This window comes from Astatotilapia calliptera, chromosome 7 (assembly GCF_964374335.1).
Source record: "Astatotilapia calliptera chromosome 7, fAstCal68.1, whole genome shotgun sequence".
Taxonomy (NCBI): domain Eukaryota; kingdom Metazoa; phylum Chordata; class Actinopteri; order Cichliformes; family Cichlidae; genus Astatotilapia; species Astatotilapia calliptera.
This window is the reverse complement of record NC_137428.1, coordinates 10,741,659-10,758,911: the sequence shown is the minus strand read 5'-3', so window position 1 is coordinate 10,758,911 and position 17,253 is coordinate 10,741,659. Positions and strand designations below refer to the sequence as shown.

General features: G+C 39.4%; 1 protein-coding gene across 2 annotated transcripts; it reads left to right on the top strand.

The window, feature by feature from the left end:
• The first annotated feature begins 5,710 nt into the window (after nucleotides 1–5,710).
• On the top strand, nucleotides 5,711–16,626 carry pnp6 (purine nucleoside phosphorylase 6). 2 transcript variants are annotated; one of them, XM_026172966.2, is made up of 6 exons: nucleotides 5,711–5,870; nucleotides 8,388–8,551; nucleotides 8,641–8,744; nucleotides 11,832–12,007; nucleotides 12,099–12,289; nucleotides 14,906–16,626. In XM_026172966.2, the coding sequence occupies exons 1-6, from the start codon at nucleotides 5,836–5,838 to the stop codon at nucleotides 15,136–15,138; spliced, it is 903 nt and encodes a 300-aa protein (XP_026028751.2). In that variant the 5' UTR covers nucleotides 5,711–5,835; the 3' UTR covers nucleotides 15,139–16,626. The 2 variants fall into 2 exon arrangements, with proteins under 2 accessions (XP_026028751.2, XP_026028753.2); XM_026172968.2 differs by having other exon boundaries at nucleotides 12,099–12,207; nucleotides 14,906–15,051.
• Nucleotides 16,627–17,253: the final 627 nt, after the last annotated feature.

The window sequence follows — 17,253 nt, the reverse complement described above, 5'->3', positions numbered from 1 at the left end:
TGTTTATGGTACTGGAATATGGTGGCTACATTTAGTAAATGTGTTTAGACTACTGGTCATTTGGGTTACAGGATTGGCTTTTGTGTTTTAACATTTGAGAAAAACTGTAACATCATTTTAATATTTCTTCAAATTAAGAGAACTGAAACGTTTTTGCACACTCGATTTTTTTTAACTTCCCTATTTCATCCAGAAAGAAGAAACAACAACAACAAATATTACTAAGAAAAATGTGCACAGAAATCACCAAACACTCGTGTTGTGCAAGTACTATACCAAACAGCTATACAGGCCTTTCATATATATAAAAATACAGAACTTTAAGATCTACTGTTTAAACTTTAACATGCTATCTGAACTTAAGCTATTTGAAGACTTAAGAAGTGTGTTGAATTTGATCTTGAGTTTAATTAAAGAAGCCTACTTTGCCCTGTTTCACAGAGTATGGCTTGGTTCACTGCGTCTGAAAATTCACAAGTTTTCAACGGGGAAAGAAATTATGTATCTCTATAACCCACAGATACAATAAAATAATTCTGATTATATGTCTTATACTATGTATTAAATACAAAATCCTGCTCTCTTACACACAGACACACAAGCAGTCACCACCACATCCATTAAAACCAAACATCAGCTGAGCACTCTGTGTTCAAGAGGGTCATTGTGCAGGCATATGAGACACAAAAGGAATTTGAAAGCCCAGTGAGCACGATTAAAGGGCAGGAAGCTCCAATTAAATCTGCAGGTCTACTTTATCCCCCCTGACTGATTACTCATGACTTACAGTACATATCTGAACTGATTTGGTAGATGAGACACTTTGATCATCTTCTTATTTTGTCATGGTACCAGCATTTCTAAGTCTTAGGCTTTTGCTTAAGTTTCCAGTTTAAACATTTCTATTTCTAGTTTTCTTAGTTACTATCTGCTCAGGTTATATTTATAGTTCTAGTCTTTAGGTTTTTGATACTGTTCCTCCCCCGTTTTCCTCATTTCATGTTTAGTCTCCCTTGTCTTCATGTTCGTTTATCTCCTGTGTCTGATTTCTGTGTTTCCTTTCTGTCTCCCCAGTTGGCTATGTCCCTATGTCTGTCTCATCCCCAGTCCCAGTGTCAACCCCACGTCTTAGTGTGTGTGCATGTTTCCTGTTTTATTTTGATAGTCCCATGTCCTGTGTTTATTGTATTCAGTTTTGCTTCCTCCCTGTCATGTCTCTTTCTATTTAGTCCACCGTCTTCCTCTGCCTGTTGTTGTGTTGTCTCACATTGCTGTGTATTCCCCTGCTGTCCTTGTGTCCCTCTCTTCTCTTAGCTTTCTCCCCAGTTCCTGATCCTGGTTTTGAGTTTTCAGTTCTCAGTTTCCAATCAATGTTAGGTTTTGTTTACATGTATAGCTTAGGATTTTGGCTGTTCCCTGACTCAGGCTAAGGAGGCACTGAGAGCTGGCCCAGGTCATTGGTCCTCCTCTTCTACAGCGCTGCAGCTTAATTCCTCCATTACTACCTCACCACAGCAGCAGGAGTCTCCTATATCACCACAGCTGCAGCGGCGGAAGAAATTTTCCATGTCTCTCCTCCTCCAGGTCCCAAGTTTTTTTTTAAAGACAAAGCTGTCCTGATCTGAGTGTTTAGATTCTAAAACTGTTTATTCTGACGCAGTTTCCTCCATTTAAAAAAAAAAAAAAAAGTTTTCATCATGCTCCTTCCAAGCCTGGAAGTATTACTACAGAGACTGGTAACTCCAGCTCAGAGAATTTAGAAGACTGTTTTCTTCACACTCCTCCCAAGCCTGGAAACTTTATAGCCCCTTTTCTGTCAGTACCTTCGCGCATTGACTCGGCACAGTTTACCACAGTTTTCCATTAGGTCATAGTACCTGGTACCTGGTACTTTTTCAGATCCAAACGATCCGAGCAGGTACTAAAATGTGATGTCGTCACACTGCATGACACTGATTGGCTGGTCAGTAGTGTCACTCAATGAGTCATGAGAGCTTCTCATTCACGAAAGTCAAAAACGTCATCTTTGAAACCCAGCAACGAGGGAAATAGCTCCCAAAAAAAAGAAATGCAGTGATCCTTGAGTCTGACGAAAAGCCACAGACCAAGCAGTAGGTATATTCTTGCCTGAATGTCCACCTTTAGTCTTCGTATCGCACATTATTGATGTCTTGGGACGTGCAGATGCATTGCTATGTTGACAAGCATGCACACAAGGTAGTACTAGGTTGTAATGGGAAACCAGTCAATCCAAGCCAAGTTGTGGTGATAAGGGGGTGAGTCGATCTGAGTAGCTGCTAATGGATAAGGGCCTTGAGATTGTTTATTCCAAGGCTTTGTTACCCAGTTCCGGATAATAACAGTTTTTCTGGAACTGTTGTGTAGCTAAACTGGGCCAATTACAAACTGAAACTTTACCCAGGCGGAATTCAGCAGTGTAGGGACTAACGCGTTATTAAGTAATGCGTTACAGTAACTACGTTATTATTGTGATAATGAGCACGGTAACTAGTTATTATGCCAAAATCAGGAACGCGTTAATCGTTACTGGGATTTAGATAGGCTCGTTATTCATTACTTCTTGTGGTGGCTATCGCGGAGCATCCACAGATTCATTAGCAAGTGGTGGAGGCCAGCAGGTGGACGAGGGAAAGGGGAGGCAGGAGGAGCAGAGACCCGAGGAGTCCGAGTGTCAGGTGAACTGAACTTCAGGTAAGAAGTTATGACCTGCAGTCTGTCTGGGTCAGATATAAACTAAGTTTAGGTGTAGTATACTTTCGTTATGCTGACTTTTTCTGTACTGCGTACTAGCTAGCATGACGAGTTTCTATACAGCTGGATGGGTGCTATGATGTTAATGATGTTGAACTTTATTTTGTTCATAAAGTTAGTTAGTAGAGTTTCCAACCGTCCTGTAAAAACAGAATCGTCTCATATTCAGAGAAAATATTATGCGTTTCGTATTGCGGTGAAAAGGAACAGTTTGTCCCGGACTTCAGCTACAATGAAAAAGGCACAAAGCTGAAGTTATTCTGTGTCTTTGCTACACAGCTGCCTCTTCTTCTCTCATTCTCTCCCCTCCCTCTTCTGTTTCTACTTCAATAATGAAACTGATCAATGATCAGCTGATCGGCTTTTCTGACGCAAGTCCCGTCTCTCTTGTTTGTTTATCGCCCACTTTGCGCCAGAAAGAAGAAACCAGCGGATGTCGCGCTAAACAACAGCAGCACGTTTAAGCTTGATCAGCTGTTGTTAGAATTGATTTAATATTGCTTTCTAGTATCAGCTGATGTTTGCTGGAGCCACAGCTGTAAAAGCTGCTGGTCATGATATCGGTTTGGTTATCTGGTGAGAGGGAAACATGAAGATGAAACCAGGAGATGTCCTTACTGAATCATCAGAGCTGAACAGGTGATAGAGAAACAGGTTTACCTTTTAGGTGACATGAATGAGTTGAAGGGAAGTTATGAACTGTTTCTGAGAGACAAATAACACCAGGATCCTTTTCTATGTAGCTGACAGCTGGTAACTGTGCAGGGGCGGGTCTAGCAAAGTTTTGCCAGGGGGGCAGGTAGGGCATTAACAGGGAGAGGGGGCACAAAGAAATACTTTCTTATTTTCATTTAAAATATCTAGCTTTAAAAAAATAATTATCTGAATCTTACAACAAACTATTGATAGATTGATACATATAAACCATCAAGACAGTGTACATCACAGTCAAAACAGGGTTTGTTTTCATTCAAAGGCTTTATGATTTTTCCTATAATGGCGGCTGTTGTCTAGTCAAAATGCCCGGGCCGATTTTTTGTCCCAGTCCAGCTCTGTATGCAGCTCATCTGCAGTCTGGTGTTACCTACATCTTCCTATTCGGAAGGCAGAATTTCCGAGTTCTGAGTACAATCGAAAGCACCACAACTGCAGTTTTCGTGTTGGATGTAAAAAGCGCACGTGACACTGTGACGTAGGCTAGAATCATGGCGGCGGTCAATGATGGTCCAGGCGTGGGATTTCACTCGTGGAAATATGCACATTATTTTTTCCTTTCTATTGGTAGGTGGCACAGTGCACTTGTGGCAAGTAAGCAAGCTAGAAGACTGGCAATCTCGCTGGGTATCCAGTTACGGAAGCAACACATTAACAAGAGAATTCTGAGTAAAACCAAAGTTACTTTCCCTAGTAACTAGTTACTTTGAAAGTAACGAGTAACTTGAAGTAACTGAGTTACTTTTGAGAGAAGTAACTAGTAATGTAACTAAGTTACTAATTTAAAGTAACTTACCCAACACTGGAATTCAGAGACTGAGTTTGAGGCCTTAGATTGTTCTGGTCCCCCGGAGGTTCTCGTTTCATTCTCTGCTGGGGGCTCAGCTGAGGCGTCCCAGTCATCTGTCTCCGCTGGGGGTCAGGCGAGCTTGCCCAGCTAGCCATGGTCTCCACATTGCAGCCTGAGCCTGCGAAGCCTCATGTGCTGTGTAGCCCTAGCCGCTGCACCCTTAACAGGCTGTGTACCCTGCACAGCTCCAGCTAGCCAGAGCTCTTTGCACTTTCTGGTTCTACTCCACCAGAGGTCCTTGCTCCATCTGGTTTATCTCTGCCTGAACCAGTGGTCACTGCACTGCCCAATCCTGCACTGCTCAAGGGTTCCCATCCCTGTCAATACCAGCCACCATTCAAGCCGCCCAAGGGCCTCCGTCCGATACTACCACCACGCCACACCACGCCAATACCAACGCTGGCCATTGACTTCTCCTTGCTTTCTCCCCAGTTCCTAGTTTTTTATTGTACGTTTCTAGTTTTCAGTTCTCAGTTTCCAATGTTAGGTTTTGTTTTCATGTATTTAGTTTAGTGCTTTGTTGCTGCAAATAAAAGCTGCCTCTTTCAGTAATCTCTTTTGTGTTCGAGTCTTGCATCTGGGTCCAACTCCAGCCTGCTACACAACACCACCATGACATGTTTTTGTTTCTAACTTGTCCCATGTGAATAAATGAAAAAAAAATAAATGCAAAGAAGTTGCATTAAATAGGAACTATTCATATTTAAGTTGAAATGTTATACTAAACTATTTTTCACTTTTTCTGGAATGTTTATGGTTTATGAGTTGTTGGCTTTAATCCATAACCAGACCTGTTAATTGTAAACTCGTGATTTTTTAAGATAAAATATTAAACAAATAAGCTTTGTATTTACCTTACTTTATCCTGTCTCTGTAATTACATGCAGTACATTGCCCCCCTTTTCTTATGCCTTGTGTCACTGCTTTGTATTAGGTTTTTGTGTGTTTTCACGTTCATTCTTTTCTACTAATCCCTGAGTCAGCACTTTGAATTGTTAGTCAGAGCCACTATTTGTACAGCATGCTTCAGACACATGCGGGATTTCCCCGAACTGGTGTTCAATGGAACATCTGAAATCTGAAATGTTTGTTTATATTTGTGGGGTAAAAAACAATAACAAAAAAAATCCACAACATTACTGTTTAGATTTTATCTTATTATTATTATTTCCTTATCTTTTCCTTTCCCTTCTTCTCTGTCGCCCTCTCACTGTTTCTCCCTCTGTTCCCGGTCTTGTCTCGTCATGAGAAACGGATCAGTAAATTGCCCAGTCGGCTGGAAAATTGGATTTTGTATTCTTCAAAGTGCGACCGGCACTCTGTGTAAGCCCCGCCCCATCCCCTACGAAATGTCTTGACGTCAACGCGCAACACCCCCTCCGCACTCCGTCCACCCAAGCAGAAGAGTCTCCATCGGCGGCTTTAACTGGCTTACCATACACGGGAAGCACCTGTGAAAATAAACACTAAACGGGACCTTATCGTCGCCATCGTCGGATATGGAAGCGGCAAACCCCTCCAGCAGTCACTGCAGGTAGGAATGACAAGGCTGGATGACAAGGCTGGATGTTAGTGAAAAGAGCCTAATGATTGTCAAGGCCACTACGCTGTCTAATTGGAATGTGGACGGTGTTGAAGGGGGTCTAAAGAATAAATCCTAAGATTTACATAAAGCATTTTGTGCGTTTTGAGAAACGTATAATGAAGGCAAAAGTGACAGGACGCTTATTTCTGAAGATTAGACCAGCCAATGAGGGTTTTCCTCTTATGAAGTGAGCTTGTCGTAATATGACAGGTGGAAGCCTTTACCTACAGCGTGAGGGAAGAATAACCTGCATTGTTAATATATAAAAATGCAAATGTCATTGCTATCTATCATAATGATCTAGTCAGACTGGTTGCATGTTCGCCTACTTTACAGGCCTGTCTTGTGTGTCTAATTCAAAGCCTGGGGCTTAGCAACTACCGCGACTAGTCAAGCTGCCTTTTGTGTTTTCGGGACTTTGTGTTCGGAATGCCAGAAATATGTGGCAGTCAGGCTTCAGAGCCTGAATACAAATTTCCCGCAGCACCACGGACAGCTCCACACGATACCAGCCCACCAGTTCAAGGGAAGGAGAGCCCTTACAAACTCACTTCCTGCTTGCTGTTGTATAATTGAACATAATCACAAAGTGAGCTCAAAGACAAACGTAACCTAGATAAACATTGAGCTCAATTGAAAGGCAGGTAGGAGAAAAATCGAAATAAAATGTACTGGCTTACCCATATATTACTCTATATGTTGCTAGGTAGCTGTGAAAAACTACTGCCACAGGACTAAAAAAGTAAATAACATCCAGGTGTTATTAGCTCTACAAAAGCAGAAGGCTTTATAGAGGTTCTGCTTTTAAGATTCTGCTCTGTAAAATTAGAAGCTACTGTAGAGGATGACACGGAAAACAGCTACTTTAACTTATTGCAACTAAATTTGGTTTAGCTAATGAAACATGGATTGTACTGAGTTTTTCACAGTTTTTTTACAAGCTGTCATTTTGACATGACTTTAAAATGCTAACACATAGTAGAAATTGTAAGGTTATTATGTAATTTAAAAAACAGGATAATCTAACAGATTAACACCATCATACAAAGATGGCTAAACATCAAGTTCTTATAATTGTTATTTGGTAAGTCTAGTTGGCTACTCAAAAGTAAATTCATCTTGTTTATGGGGAAAGTTTACTTCCCCTTAAATAAAAGGTTACAGCAGAATTACAGGAATGAGAGCTGTCATCATGTTCTTGCTGAATAAGAGATGGTTTTATTGCTATGCTACATATTATACACCCCTGCTGATGTCTCCATGTTTCCATTGCTTGGGTTTATAAATCACTGATAAAAAAAAACATGCAATGGTTAAATAACCTGACATGCTGTCATTTATTCTCCACCTTCTAATCCAGCAGACGTTTGTACAGCCATGTGTTAATCTTCCTGACTGGTGTTCTTGTACAAAGCTGAAAATTAGTTATTATTAGAAGAATTAGTTATAGAGCCACAATTGCAACTGACAGACTGGATAATGATTCAGTTACTTTCAGTTTCTTTCTTCTGGATAACATTTTTGATGCATAGGCCCCTGATATATTTGGCAGCTGGCCTACTTTCTTACTTCATGGAAATTTTATGACTTTGACTGAACTCTCCATCCTAGTTGCCAAAACTTCTACTGTTGCTAAAATAATTCCATGCTAGGTTTTTAGCAAAGAAACAGGTGGAATATGGAAAAGATAAGCCAGAACATCTAATTCTAATCAGATATAGCATATATCTTAGATGGGATTTCTAGAGTCTTTGGGCTTTCCCCTGCTTCAGCTTGATCTGGTAAAGGCCACGGCCTGAAGTGTCCCTGTATTTTAACAACAAGGCTTGACTTGAGGCATTGAGGGAACATTACCAAGGTTATAGCTTTACTACCACATTTATAACCAGAATTACAGACTGGTTCAGGCTTTATATAATGTAGTACCTTGGGGCATTCCCAATCAAATCAGCACCCCTGAATTATAATTTGCCTGGTGCACTCAAAATAGCAAAGTAAAAGCCCTTCAGTGTGTTGCACCCTGCATCATTGAATCATATTTTTACAGTGTTCATTTCTGTGGGCTTTTACTCCCACATTTCTCCTCCAGATGATCTTTTCACTTATTTTTAACATCGCTTTTGCTGAATAGTGGGTAACTCTACCAGTGCAATCAGTGAGACAATGAGCATTAGCTTTACATGAGTTGTGGAAACTTTGTCATCACAAAGGGACACACTTTAGCTGGATAGACAGGTCAGGCTAGTTGATCCACACAGAAAAGCCTTAACTGAACAAAACTCATTAATCTTTCTATTTTTTAGAGTTCTGACTTTTAATGATTGCCTATAGAAGTTAAAACAACTTTCAGTTGAAGCTGTTCTGCTGGTTCTTCTGTTTTCAACAATGTCTTACTTTTGTATTCTCAGTTAAAGCTGCACATGTTGACTTGATATTGTTTATGTTCCTTAACACTTTCATATACAGTTATGAAGACTATAAGGAGACAGCGGACTGGCTGCTTAACCGTACAAAGCAGCGTCCCAAAGTGGCCATCATCTGTGGTTCAGGCCTGGGCGGTCTAGCTGATCTGCTGGAGGAGAAGACAGTGTTCAAATATGAGGATATTCTACATTTTCCCACCAGCACTGGTAAGCGGTTTCCTAAAACTCATTATTACTGTCTGGACAGTGTGCATATTCATGCCAGCAATGGCTAATGCTACACGTGTGCTGTGCAGTGCAGGGTCATGCAGGGCAGCTGGTGTTTGGCAAGCTGAATGGCTGCGAGTGTGTCTGTATGCAGGGGAGATTCCATTTCTACGAGGGTTACAACATACAAACGGTAAGCAGCAGTATGTAGAGATAATCTACTGCTTGTGGTACCTTTTATTACCCAGATTAGACCATCTTTTTCTTTTCTGATGTCACATTGGCTACAGCCATCTTATATAGAGTGTATAGTTATTTCACAATAAAAATAAGTAATAAATTACCAATATTTAAACTGGCGTTGTGGGATTACAATTATAAATAGCTGCAGTTCTAAGAAAATGTTGGTTCCACACAAAGCAAAAGTTAAACTATTTCAGTCTGCAGTAAATACAGAGACATGACTGTTTTTAATCATCTAAATAGCAGTGAGGCTAGTATAGCTAAAAACAGTCATGTCTCTGATATGAGTTTTATATTTGTTACAGCCCTAGCAAGTCTGTGTGTTGTGTGGGTGCGTTTTTCTCATCCAGTAGTTTAGCTTCCACCCAGCTCGCCCGAGGAGCCAGTGGACAGCTGGCTTTATTCAGCAATCAGCCACCTAGCAGCATATAAGCAAGTGAAGAGCTGGTTAGTCAGTGTGTGGACCAGTCTTGTGTGGGGAGCTTTAGTTGCGTATTCTGCTTATGTTAAGAAAGCTTGGTGTTTTCTTTGAGCTACTGTGAGTAGCAGATACCTGGTGTTTACTCTTTGGGATGTAACCCATTAATTGTCCACTTCCATGCTCTGCTCTGCTGGGATTATATTTGATCTAACTGCATTTTGAATGGCCTCCATGTGAAAATGTGCAAAGATATACATTTATTTGTTATTGCTTTGCCTCATGAGCAGCTTTCTGTCACAATTTCTATCCCAAATTACAGAAGAAATCCAGTAACGAAAGAACAAGACAAATAAAAAGCAGTCATCATTCAGAGTTTTCATTAAAAAGGTTATTATATGCATATGGGACTGAGACTCTGGCTCGGCACACAGACGAAGTGGTGTACTCATTTCACATTCATATGGTGTAGTCGTTCCCTCAGCAGAACATTCAGGGTCTTCAAGACTGTATCAATCATGTTTCATAGAATAGTTTCATAACTCATGAATCAGCATTATTGTGCTGTGAAAAAACAAGCAACTCTGGAACAAATACAACATTTCCATTACACAACCCAACTCGCTTCTGTGTCTTGAGACCTTGCTGATGCAAACGATGCACTGTACTGTAGAATTCAGCCAGCAGTTTAAATTCTGACATAGTCAGTCACACTGAGAAAAACATGCAGTTCCAACTGCCGTCAAAATAGATTGTTGCTCTTTAAATTGATGAGTCAAAATCAGACTTTCTTCCACAAAGCTTATATTCTATGAGAGAAAGCTGTTCTCTGAGACAATTAACCCTCTCAGGCTCAAATTAAACTTTTTGTTGCTAATGCACAACCAAGTCCTGCAGTGGTACTTCTGAGTAAAAAAAAAACCTCATAAAATATGTATGTGGGGTAATCAGGTTGTTAGTTTTTAACTGTTGCAAATCGGCAACGCCTGCCTTGAGAGGGTTAAGACTTTCTCCCAAATAGCCTAGTGACTTTTAATAAGCACTTACATAGAATAGAATAGAATAGAATAGAATAGAATAGAATAGAATAGAATAATCCTTTAATTGTCCCACAAGGGGAAATTTGGGTGTATGACATCAAGGATCAAGGATAGGTACAACTTGAGGTAACAATTTACCAAGTTTGTAGAATGATCAGCTGAAGTGCTGAGATGACAACCAGTGTGTCACATTGGATTGCCCTTTGGCCTGTGGAGACTGTATCCTGGTTTGACTTTTATTACCCGCTTTCACATGCCATATCCACATAAAATTCTCCATATGACCCCCCTGAATCATAAAGACACATTTTTTTTATAGTAACAGAAGGTCAGATGCTTTATAGTCCTCTTATATCCAGTTAGAAGTATAGACAAACAACATTTTAAATGTCTCTAGATGAATCGTCTGCATATGCCACCCCCCACCTATGCCAGCTTAAGTAAAATTTTCTACTACAAATTTGCTTTTCTGGTAAATGGTAAAATGGTAAATGGCCTGTATTTATATAGCGCTTTACTAGTCCCTAAGGACCCCAAAGCGCTTTACATATCCAGTCATCCACCCATTCACACACACATTCACACACTGGTGATGGCAAGCTACATTGTAGCCACAGCCACCCTGGGGCGCACTGGCAGAATGTACTGGACTTTGTCCTGTGTTATGGTCCTTAAGTCCTACTTGGCAACCTGAAAAAAATAAAGCCAAGATAACATTAGATGGGATGTTTTTATTAACCATGTACAGTAACTGCATGGCTCAGTGTCACTCTGATGTTTGTCCGCACATTTTAATTGTTCCAGTACTTTGCTTAATGACAGAATATCTGCCAAATTAAAGACACGCTTATCACAACTGTCTTGTGGTTAGGCAGATCAGCTATTGTTACCATGGCAATACACTCATCTGAAACATTTAGTATAGTAAAGATTACACCAGCAATAATAAGTGCCTATAATTGATTACTTTGTCTTATACAATGAATATGTTTTTTTAGAAGAAGTATTCCACCAAACATTATATCATTCGTTTGCTTTTAGAGGTTCTGCAGTCCTGTTATTACACACGGCTCTGCTTAAATTTTGTCCATGGAACAAAGTTTGTTGTGGGCTTATAATATGCAAATCCTATATCAAGCATACCAATGTTCCAAAGTGACAGCACTGACCTTATCAAGATAGCAAGCTACTCGATAACATTTCTGCACTAACTAGCAGAGCACTTTCATAGGCAATTCAATCTCTAGGGGAATGTGAAATAGAAAAAAACAATTTCTAAATGTGACTGCAGTGAAAAGTAGCAACAGTCATTTATGGGCCATCAGTTGCCATATAAAGGTTAGCACAGAACCACCACTGTACCACACATGCGCAAAAACCTACAGTAATAAAAATCTTACTGACATCAGTACATAAAGAAGCTGGCACTTTTATAATGTTTGCTTCATATGATGAATTGTTTGCTTTGCTATTATTCCCAGGTTACCTGTAACTTCCTTCTGTAATTTACTGACAAACACTGAGACCATAAAAGAGTGACAGCTGCTGTCTCTGAAGCATACAATTTTTATCTTTCCAGGTGACTTACCCAGTGCGAGTCTTCTATCTGCTGGGTGTGAGCACTCTGATTGTGACAAATGCAGCAGGAGGACTCAATGACACCTACAGTGTGGGAGACATCATGCTCATTAAAGATCACATCAACATGCCCGGATTTGCAGGACAGAACCCTCTGTGTGGGCACAATGATGAGAGGTACAGAAACACTCGGGCAGGGCAGTGAAAGGAAAATCTGTATCTTATACATTACTCCTGTGTCTCATTCATGCATTAATTATCCCTGCAGGTTTGGAGTGCGGTTCCCATGCATGTCAGATGCATATGACCGTGACCTGAGAGCCCTGACCAGAAAAACAGCAAAGGAACTGGGCTATGACAGCTTCCTGCAGGAAGGGGTATACTGCATGTTGGCTGGCCCAACATATGAAACCATTGCTGAGTGCAAACTCTTGCAGAAGCTGGGGGCTGATGCTGTGGGTTAGTACAGCTCCTTCATCCTCAGTTCAGATAGTGTTCTTTTAAAAGGTACCATAAAGGGTTAAAACTTCATAACAGTACATCTACAAGAGCCACCATACAGACATTAAAAAAATATGAATACGGAGAGACGAATTACTTTGAAGATGTACCAACAGTTAAATTTCTGCAGTAATATTACCCCAACAGTTGGAACTAGTGGAAGCTAACCCATATGGAAAAGATATATATAAATCTTATAAAGTTTGTATCTGTCTTGAGTGAAAACAGATATAAGATCCCTTGAAAAAATTATCTAAATGAGACTTGTATGTTTTGGATACTTACTAAAACAATATATAAAAGTAATGAGAAAGTGGCCACTTTCATGAGTAAATCATATAAGCCTTATATGATTCACTGTATGAAGTAGGCCACATCTTATGCAAGTCTTTTACAAGTTTTTACTATTTCTTTTCCATATGGGAAAAAAGCATCAGTTTTCACCTGATTCACAGGACAGTGCAAAAACAAGCTTATGTGATACTACAGAGTTTTCCTGTCTGGTTCAATTGTCCGATATTGAACCCCAGACTTAAAGGTACACAAGATATGCTGGCTTAACTAAATTAAAGACCTAAAAATGACTTCAAAATCTATGCATGCAAAATGTTGTTTTGTATAAAGGATAGTATTTTTCATTTGGTCCTCCTAGTGATCTATTATGTATTATGTATGAGTCTGTATTTGTTACTTATTTGTTCAGATCATTGACAGACCAACTTGGCACCTGGCTCTCCTGTTATTATTACATAACCTCCAGTTTTTACAAAGTCATACAGTATGAATGACTTTGCAATTCTTCACTCTTGAAAACGCTTCTTCTAATTCCCCTGTTTCTTTCCCCCCACACTTGTTTTTGCACATTATGTGGTAGTATACAGTTACACACAATTATACTGCACAATACTTTTGTGTTTTTGAAGGTGAAGTTGGTTTAAATACAAGCTCTGTTTTCTTATTTAAATAATTCAGCTCTGTGGTTAAAATAATAATTTATACATGCAGAGTCTACAAGTCAACAGTAAATGGTTTGGATTCAGGCTATGACTGGAACAAATCAGAAAAACTATCTGAGTAGTGTTATTTGTGATTTGTTGTTATGACAATACAGAAGGAGGTTTATGTTACGTGATTGGACTTGCTTATTGTTTGCCTTCATTACAGTTTTATTCACTTGTGCTCTTTAGATCCATCCATGAATAAATTCTAATTCTAAATAATTTGGTGGAGATCAAACTGGGAGCCGTAACACTGCCTCCCAGTTTGCTGTGCTACTTCCTCTCAGTTTGTTCCCTCACTACAAGAGATATTACTGAACCAAGAACACATCATAGAGCTCATATGATTCATTTCCACCTGTGCACATGGATCGAGTACCCTGACTTTCTTTAATTTACACAGATAATAATGGCATTAAATTTTACTTTCAAATTCAAACCAATAACTCCTTTCCAACACTTACTGCTCCGCTTAAGGGGCACAACACAAGACACCTCATCACTAAATCAGTTTCACGTGCACCTTTTTCAGTACCAACTTGAAAAATCAGCTATCATCAGAGATCATTTTTTCATCCTTGTAACCACCGGTTCACATCATATACATCACAGCATACACCCTCTTACTCTTTTTTCACTGTATAGCAATTGATGTTTTGTTTGTGTTATTATGCATCATAATGTGATTTAGACTTTCATGTCCTACAAAGCAAGAACTTGATATAAACCAGTTTTAACTACATCAGATCAGTTGCAGTAAATGTAGCATGTTTAATGGTAAATATTTTCTGTGTAGTAAAATTGGCAGAAAAAGATGATACATTTTGAAAGTTGTTACCTGGGTTCATTATCTTTTTGAGTTTTACTATAGTTTACTTTTACATATGTCAGTTCACAGCCAGAGTAGTTGCTAAATTATAGGAAAATATGCCATTTATGACAGAATAGTTATTACAAGATAGCTAATAAAAATGAATGTCTAAGTTCATGAACTTTCACTGCCATAATCCTTTTAAAAAAATTCAACACTTTATGCTACAGACGCAGCAACAAATGGCAGACAAGTTAATTAGGATCTTAAATACATCATATAACGATAAGAAAATGACTCCAAATGAATTCTTAATAAGCAACTGTTTGCTAAAACATTGGATATACCTATGTTTATTTATGACTTTAATAATATAGTCATATTGGCTTGTTTTGCTGCTCAGAGGAGGGCCACTATCACAATTTTTTAAAACTATCTTAGTACTACTTTTACACTTAAGTTTAAGCCTACTTGTTATGGCATGTTCGTCATGTTCTGTGAGGTGTTAGCTTGATTTGGGTTGGTAACTACACATTTATAAGAGAAAGCCAAGCCATGGAGATTAATTAAGCAGGGATGATCTAATAGAAATTGCTATAAAGTTGCATTTTGTGAAATGAAGGATCCTGTGTGACCTATACCACAGTGCTGAAGTCAAACCACCTTTTCTTTTTAACGTGTCTCTTTCAAGGTTCAGTACTAACTGAGATGTAAAGGAATGTTTTTATGTACTCAATTAAATGTCAACCTCTACCCTCTGTCTAGGTATGAGCACAGTCCCGGAGGTGGTGGTGGCTCGTCACTGTGGCACACGTGCCCAGGAGGACGTGGCTCCTGACCGTCGCTTACGTGTCTTGGGCCTGTCCCTCATCACCAACAAGGTTGTGACAGATTATGAGAGCAATGAAAAAGCAAATCACACAGAAGTGCTGAAGACTACTGAGCGCAGGACTCAGGAGCTCCAGAATCTTGTGAGCCGCCTCATAGCCAACCTCTAGTAACATCATCTACTATCTGATGGACCAATTGAACATTTTAGGCCTTACAGTCAAATTTGTGGTGACAGAATAATCATAGCTTTGAACAAAAGGTAAAAATGGTGCTTTGTGGGATAGATTATTATTTGCTATTGGGTAAAGTGGACATTTAGGAGAAGTTATAAGGTTTAAGATTTTAAGGGATTTAGCACTACCTCAGCAAGAGCTGCACAAATCAACAAATGTGATCCAGGAAACGTAAGCCTGAATCCATGCATCCATTCCAGTGTTTCAACTTTCCACAGTCTCAGATATCACAGATAAATAACTGTAATAGTAATACTTTTACAACCACCGGTGTGCATTTCTCTCCTAATGTAAGTGCCGCAGGGTAGCTGGGGTTTTCCCTGTACTCCCTATTATTATCACAGTGGCAGCAAATTCTAATCTGGGTCCTTGTTGAAAACCAGACTTGAGTATCTGAGTGAATCCAAACCTTTAGGATTTGATGGTTAGTTTACGCCTTCCTTCCTCTCTCCCACTCATATTTTTGCTGCATGCATGCATGCTGCAGTTTGTCTTTAGCGAGAGCAATGCGAGCATCTACTACCTATGAATCCACCATTTATCTGTTTCAGGTGCATGTGGAAAACCCTGCTAGCTTATGGACTGGACTTATCAACTGGCATTATTTAGTGGTTTCTTCTTGTTAAGGATGCACTTTTAATAATTATTTTACCTGTAAATCAATGTGGGCATATTTATTATACACTTTAATCAAGAGTTTTATATTTCTAAGCAGGCAGATGACATATCTATCCAATGTATTTATCATATAATACTGGCCTACAAATAAATAGGCCAATCTCTGATATCATTCCTAATATTTAAAGAAGAAATCAATGAGTTTCTTAAAAGTTTGTCAAAAAATGAAAAGCACATGGTTTTAGTAATCTCTTACTGTAGATCAGCAGTTACAGTTATATATATATATATTTATACCATACATATATCATACATAGAGAGAAATCTAACTAATCACACAAAAAGCACACGGTATAGTCTGAAAGATATACCAGCAGTCTTGTTAAATGGTTGTGATGTGTGAGGGTTTTTTTCTTTAGTGGACTGCTTTATTTGCACACTGTGAGGCCTTAACACTGTAACATCAGAGAGGGCTGGAATACCTGCAGTTTTCAATCTTTTCTGTGCTCATCTGGAACAAGTTTGCCTGCCAGCTTGTCTTGACCATCTCATTCACTGGAAAGGCCGGAAAAATAGAAGCTCAGCAGTCCAAATTTGGCAATTTGTTTTATTCTCCGGTTTTCTGGTCTTTCTTGTGGTTGTACTTTATTGGATGAATTAACCCTTATGTGTTGTTTGTTGATCTTATTTAAAGTACTGAGGTCTCAGGTTAGAATTGTATTCACTTATATAACAATGCACTCTAGCAAAGCAATTATTTGCCACACCAGCTTTTGCTGCTATTAAATAAAAATTTGGAGATGACATCTGGGTAATTGCATTTTTTCTTTGCCATGGGTGACTGCACACATTGGTCATTGTTTGTGTGTGTGTGTGTGTGTGTGTGTGTGTGTGTGTGTGTGTGTGTGTGTGTGTGTGTGTGTGTGTGTGTGTGTGTGTGTGTGTGTGTGTGTGTGTGTGTAAGCAGGCTACTACAGGGGTACAGCCCAAAATCAATCAATATGGAAGTCAGTTTCAAGGAGAAAAGGACTTTCTTCCTCTTTCAACGATAATGAGGTTCAGTGAACAGCGAGATAAAGGCAAACATAGCCCCAAACAAAGCACACACCTCATCAACACATCTACACACTCTCTGTCTGCAGCGCCACACTCTTTCAATCCTTCACTCTAAACATACTTCAAACAGATGAGGTCAGAGTCAGATTGAGATAAAGCGAAAATGGCTGTTCCGTCCACCCCACCTCTCCACTCTCTTATATAATTCATCTACATACAGCGTGCAGCCGTCTGTGGAGCTGAAATATTAATACAAATGAGCCCAAGAGCCAAACAACACACCACTGAGCTTGATTGTATTTGCACATACTCGTAAAAAAGAGTCGCAACTTAACTGCACAGCAAAACACAAGACATCTTCAAAGATATGTAAGA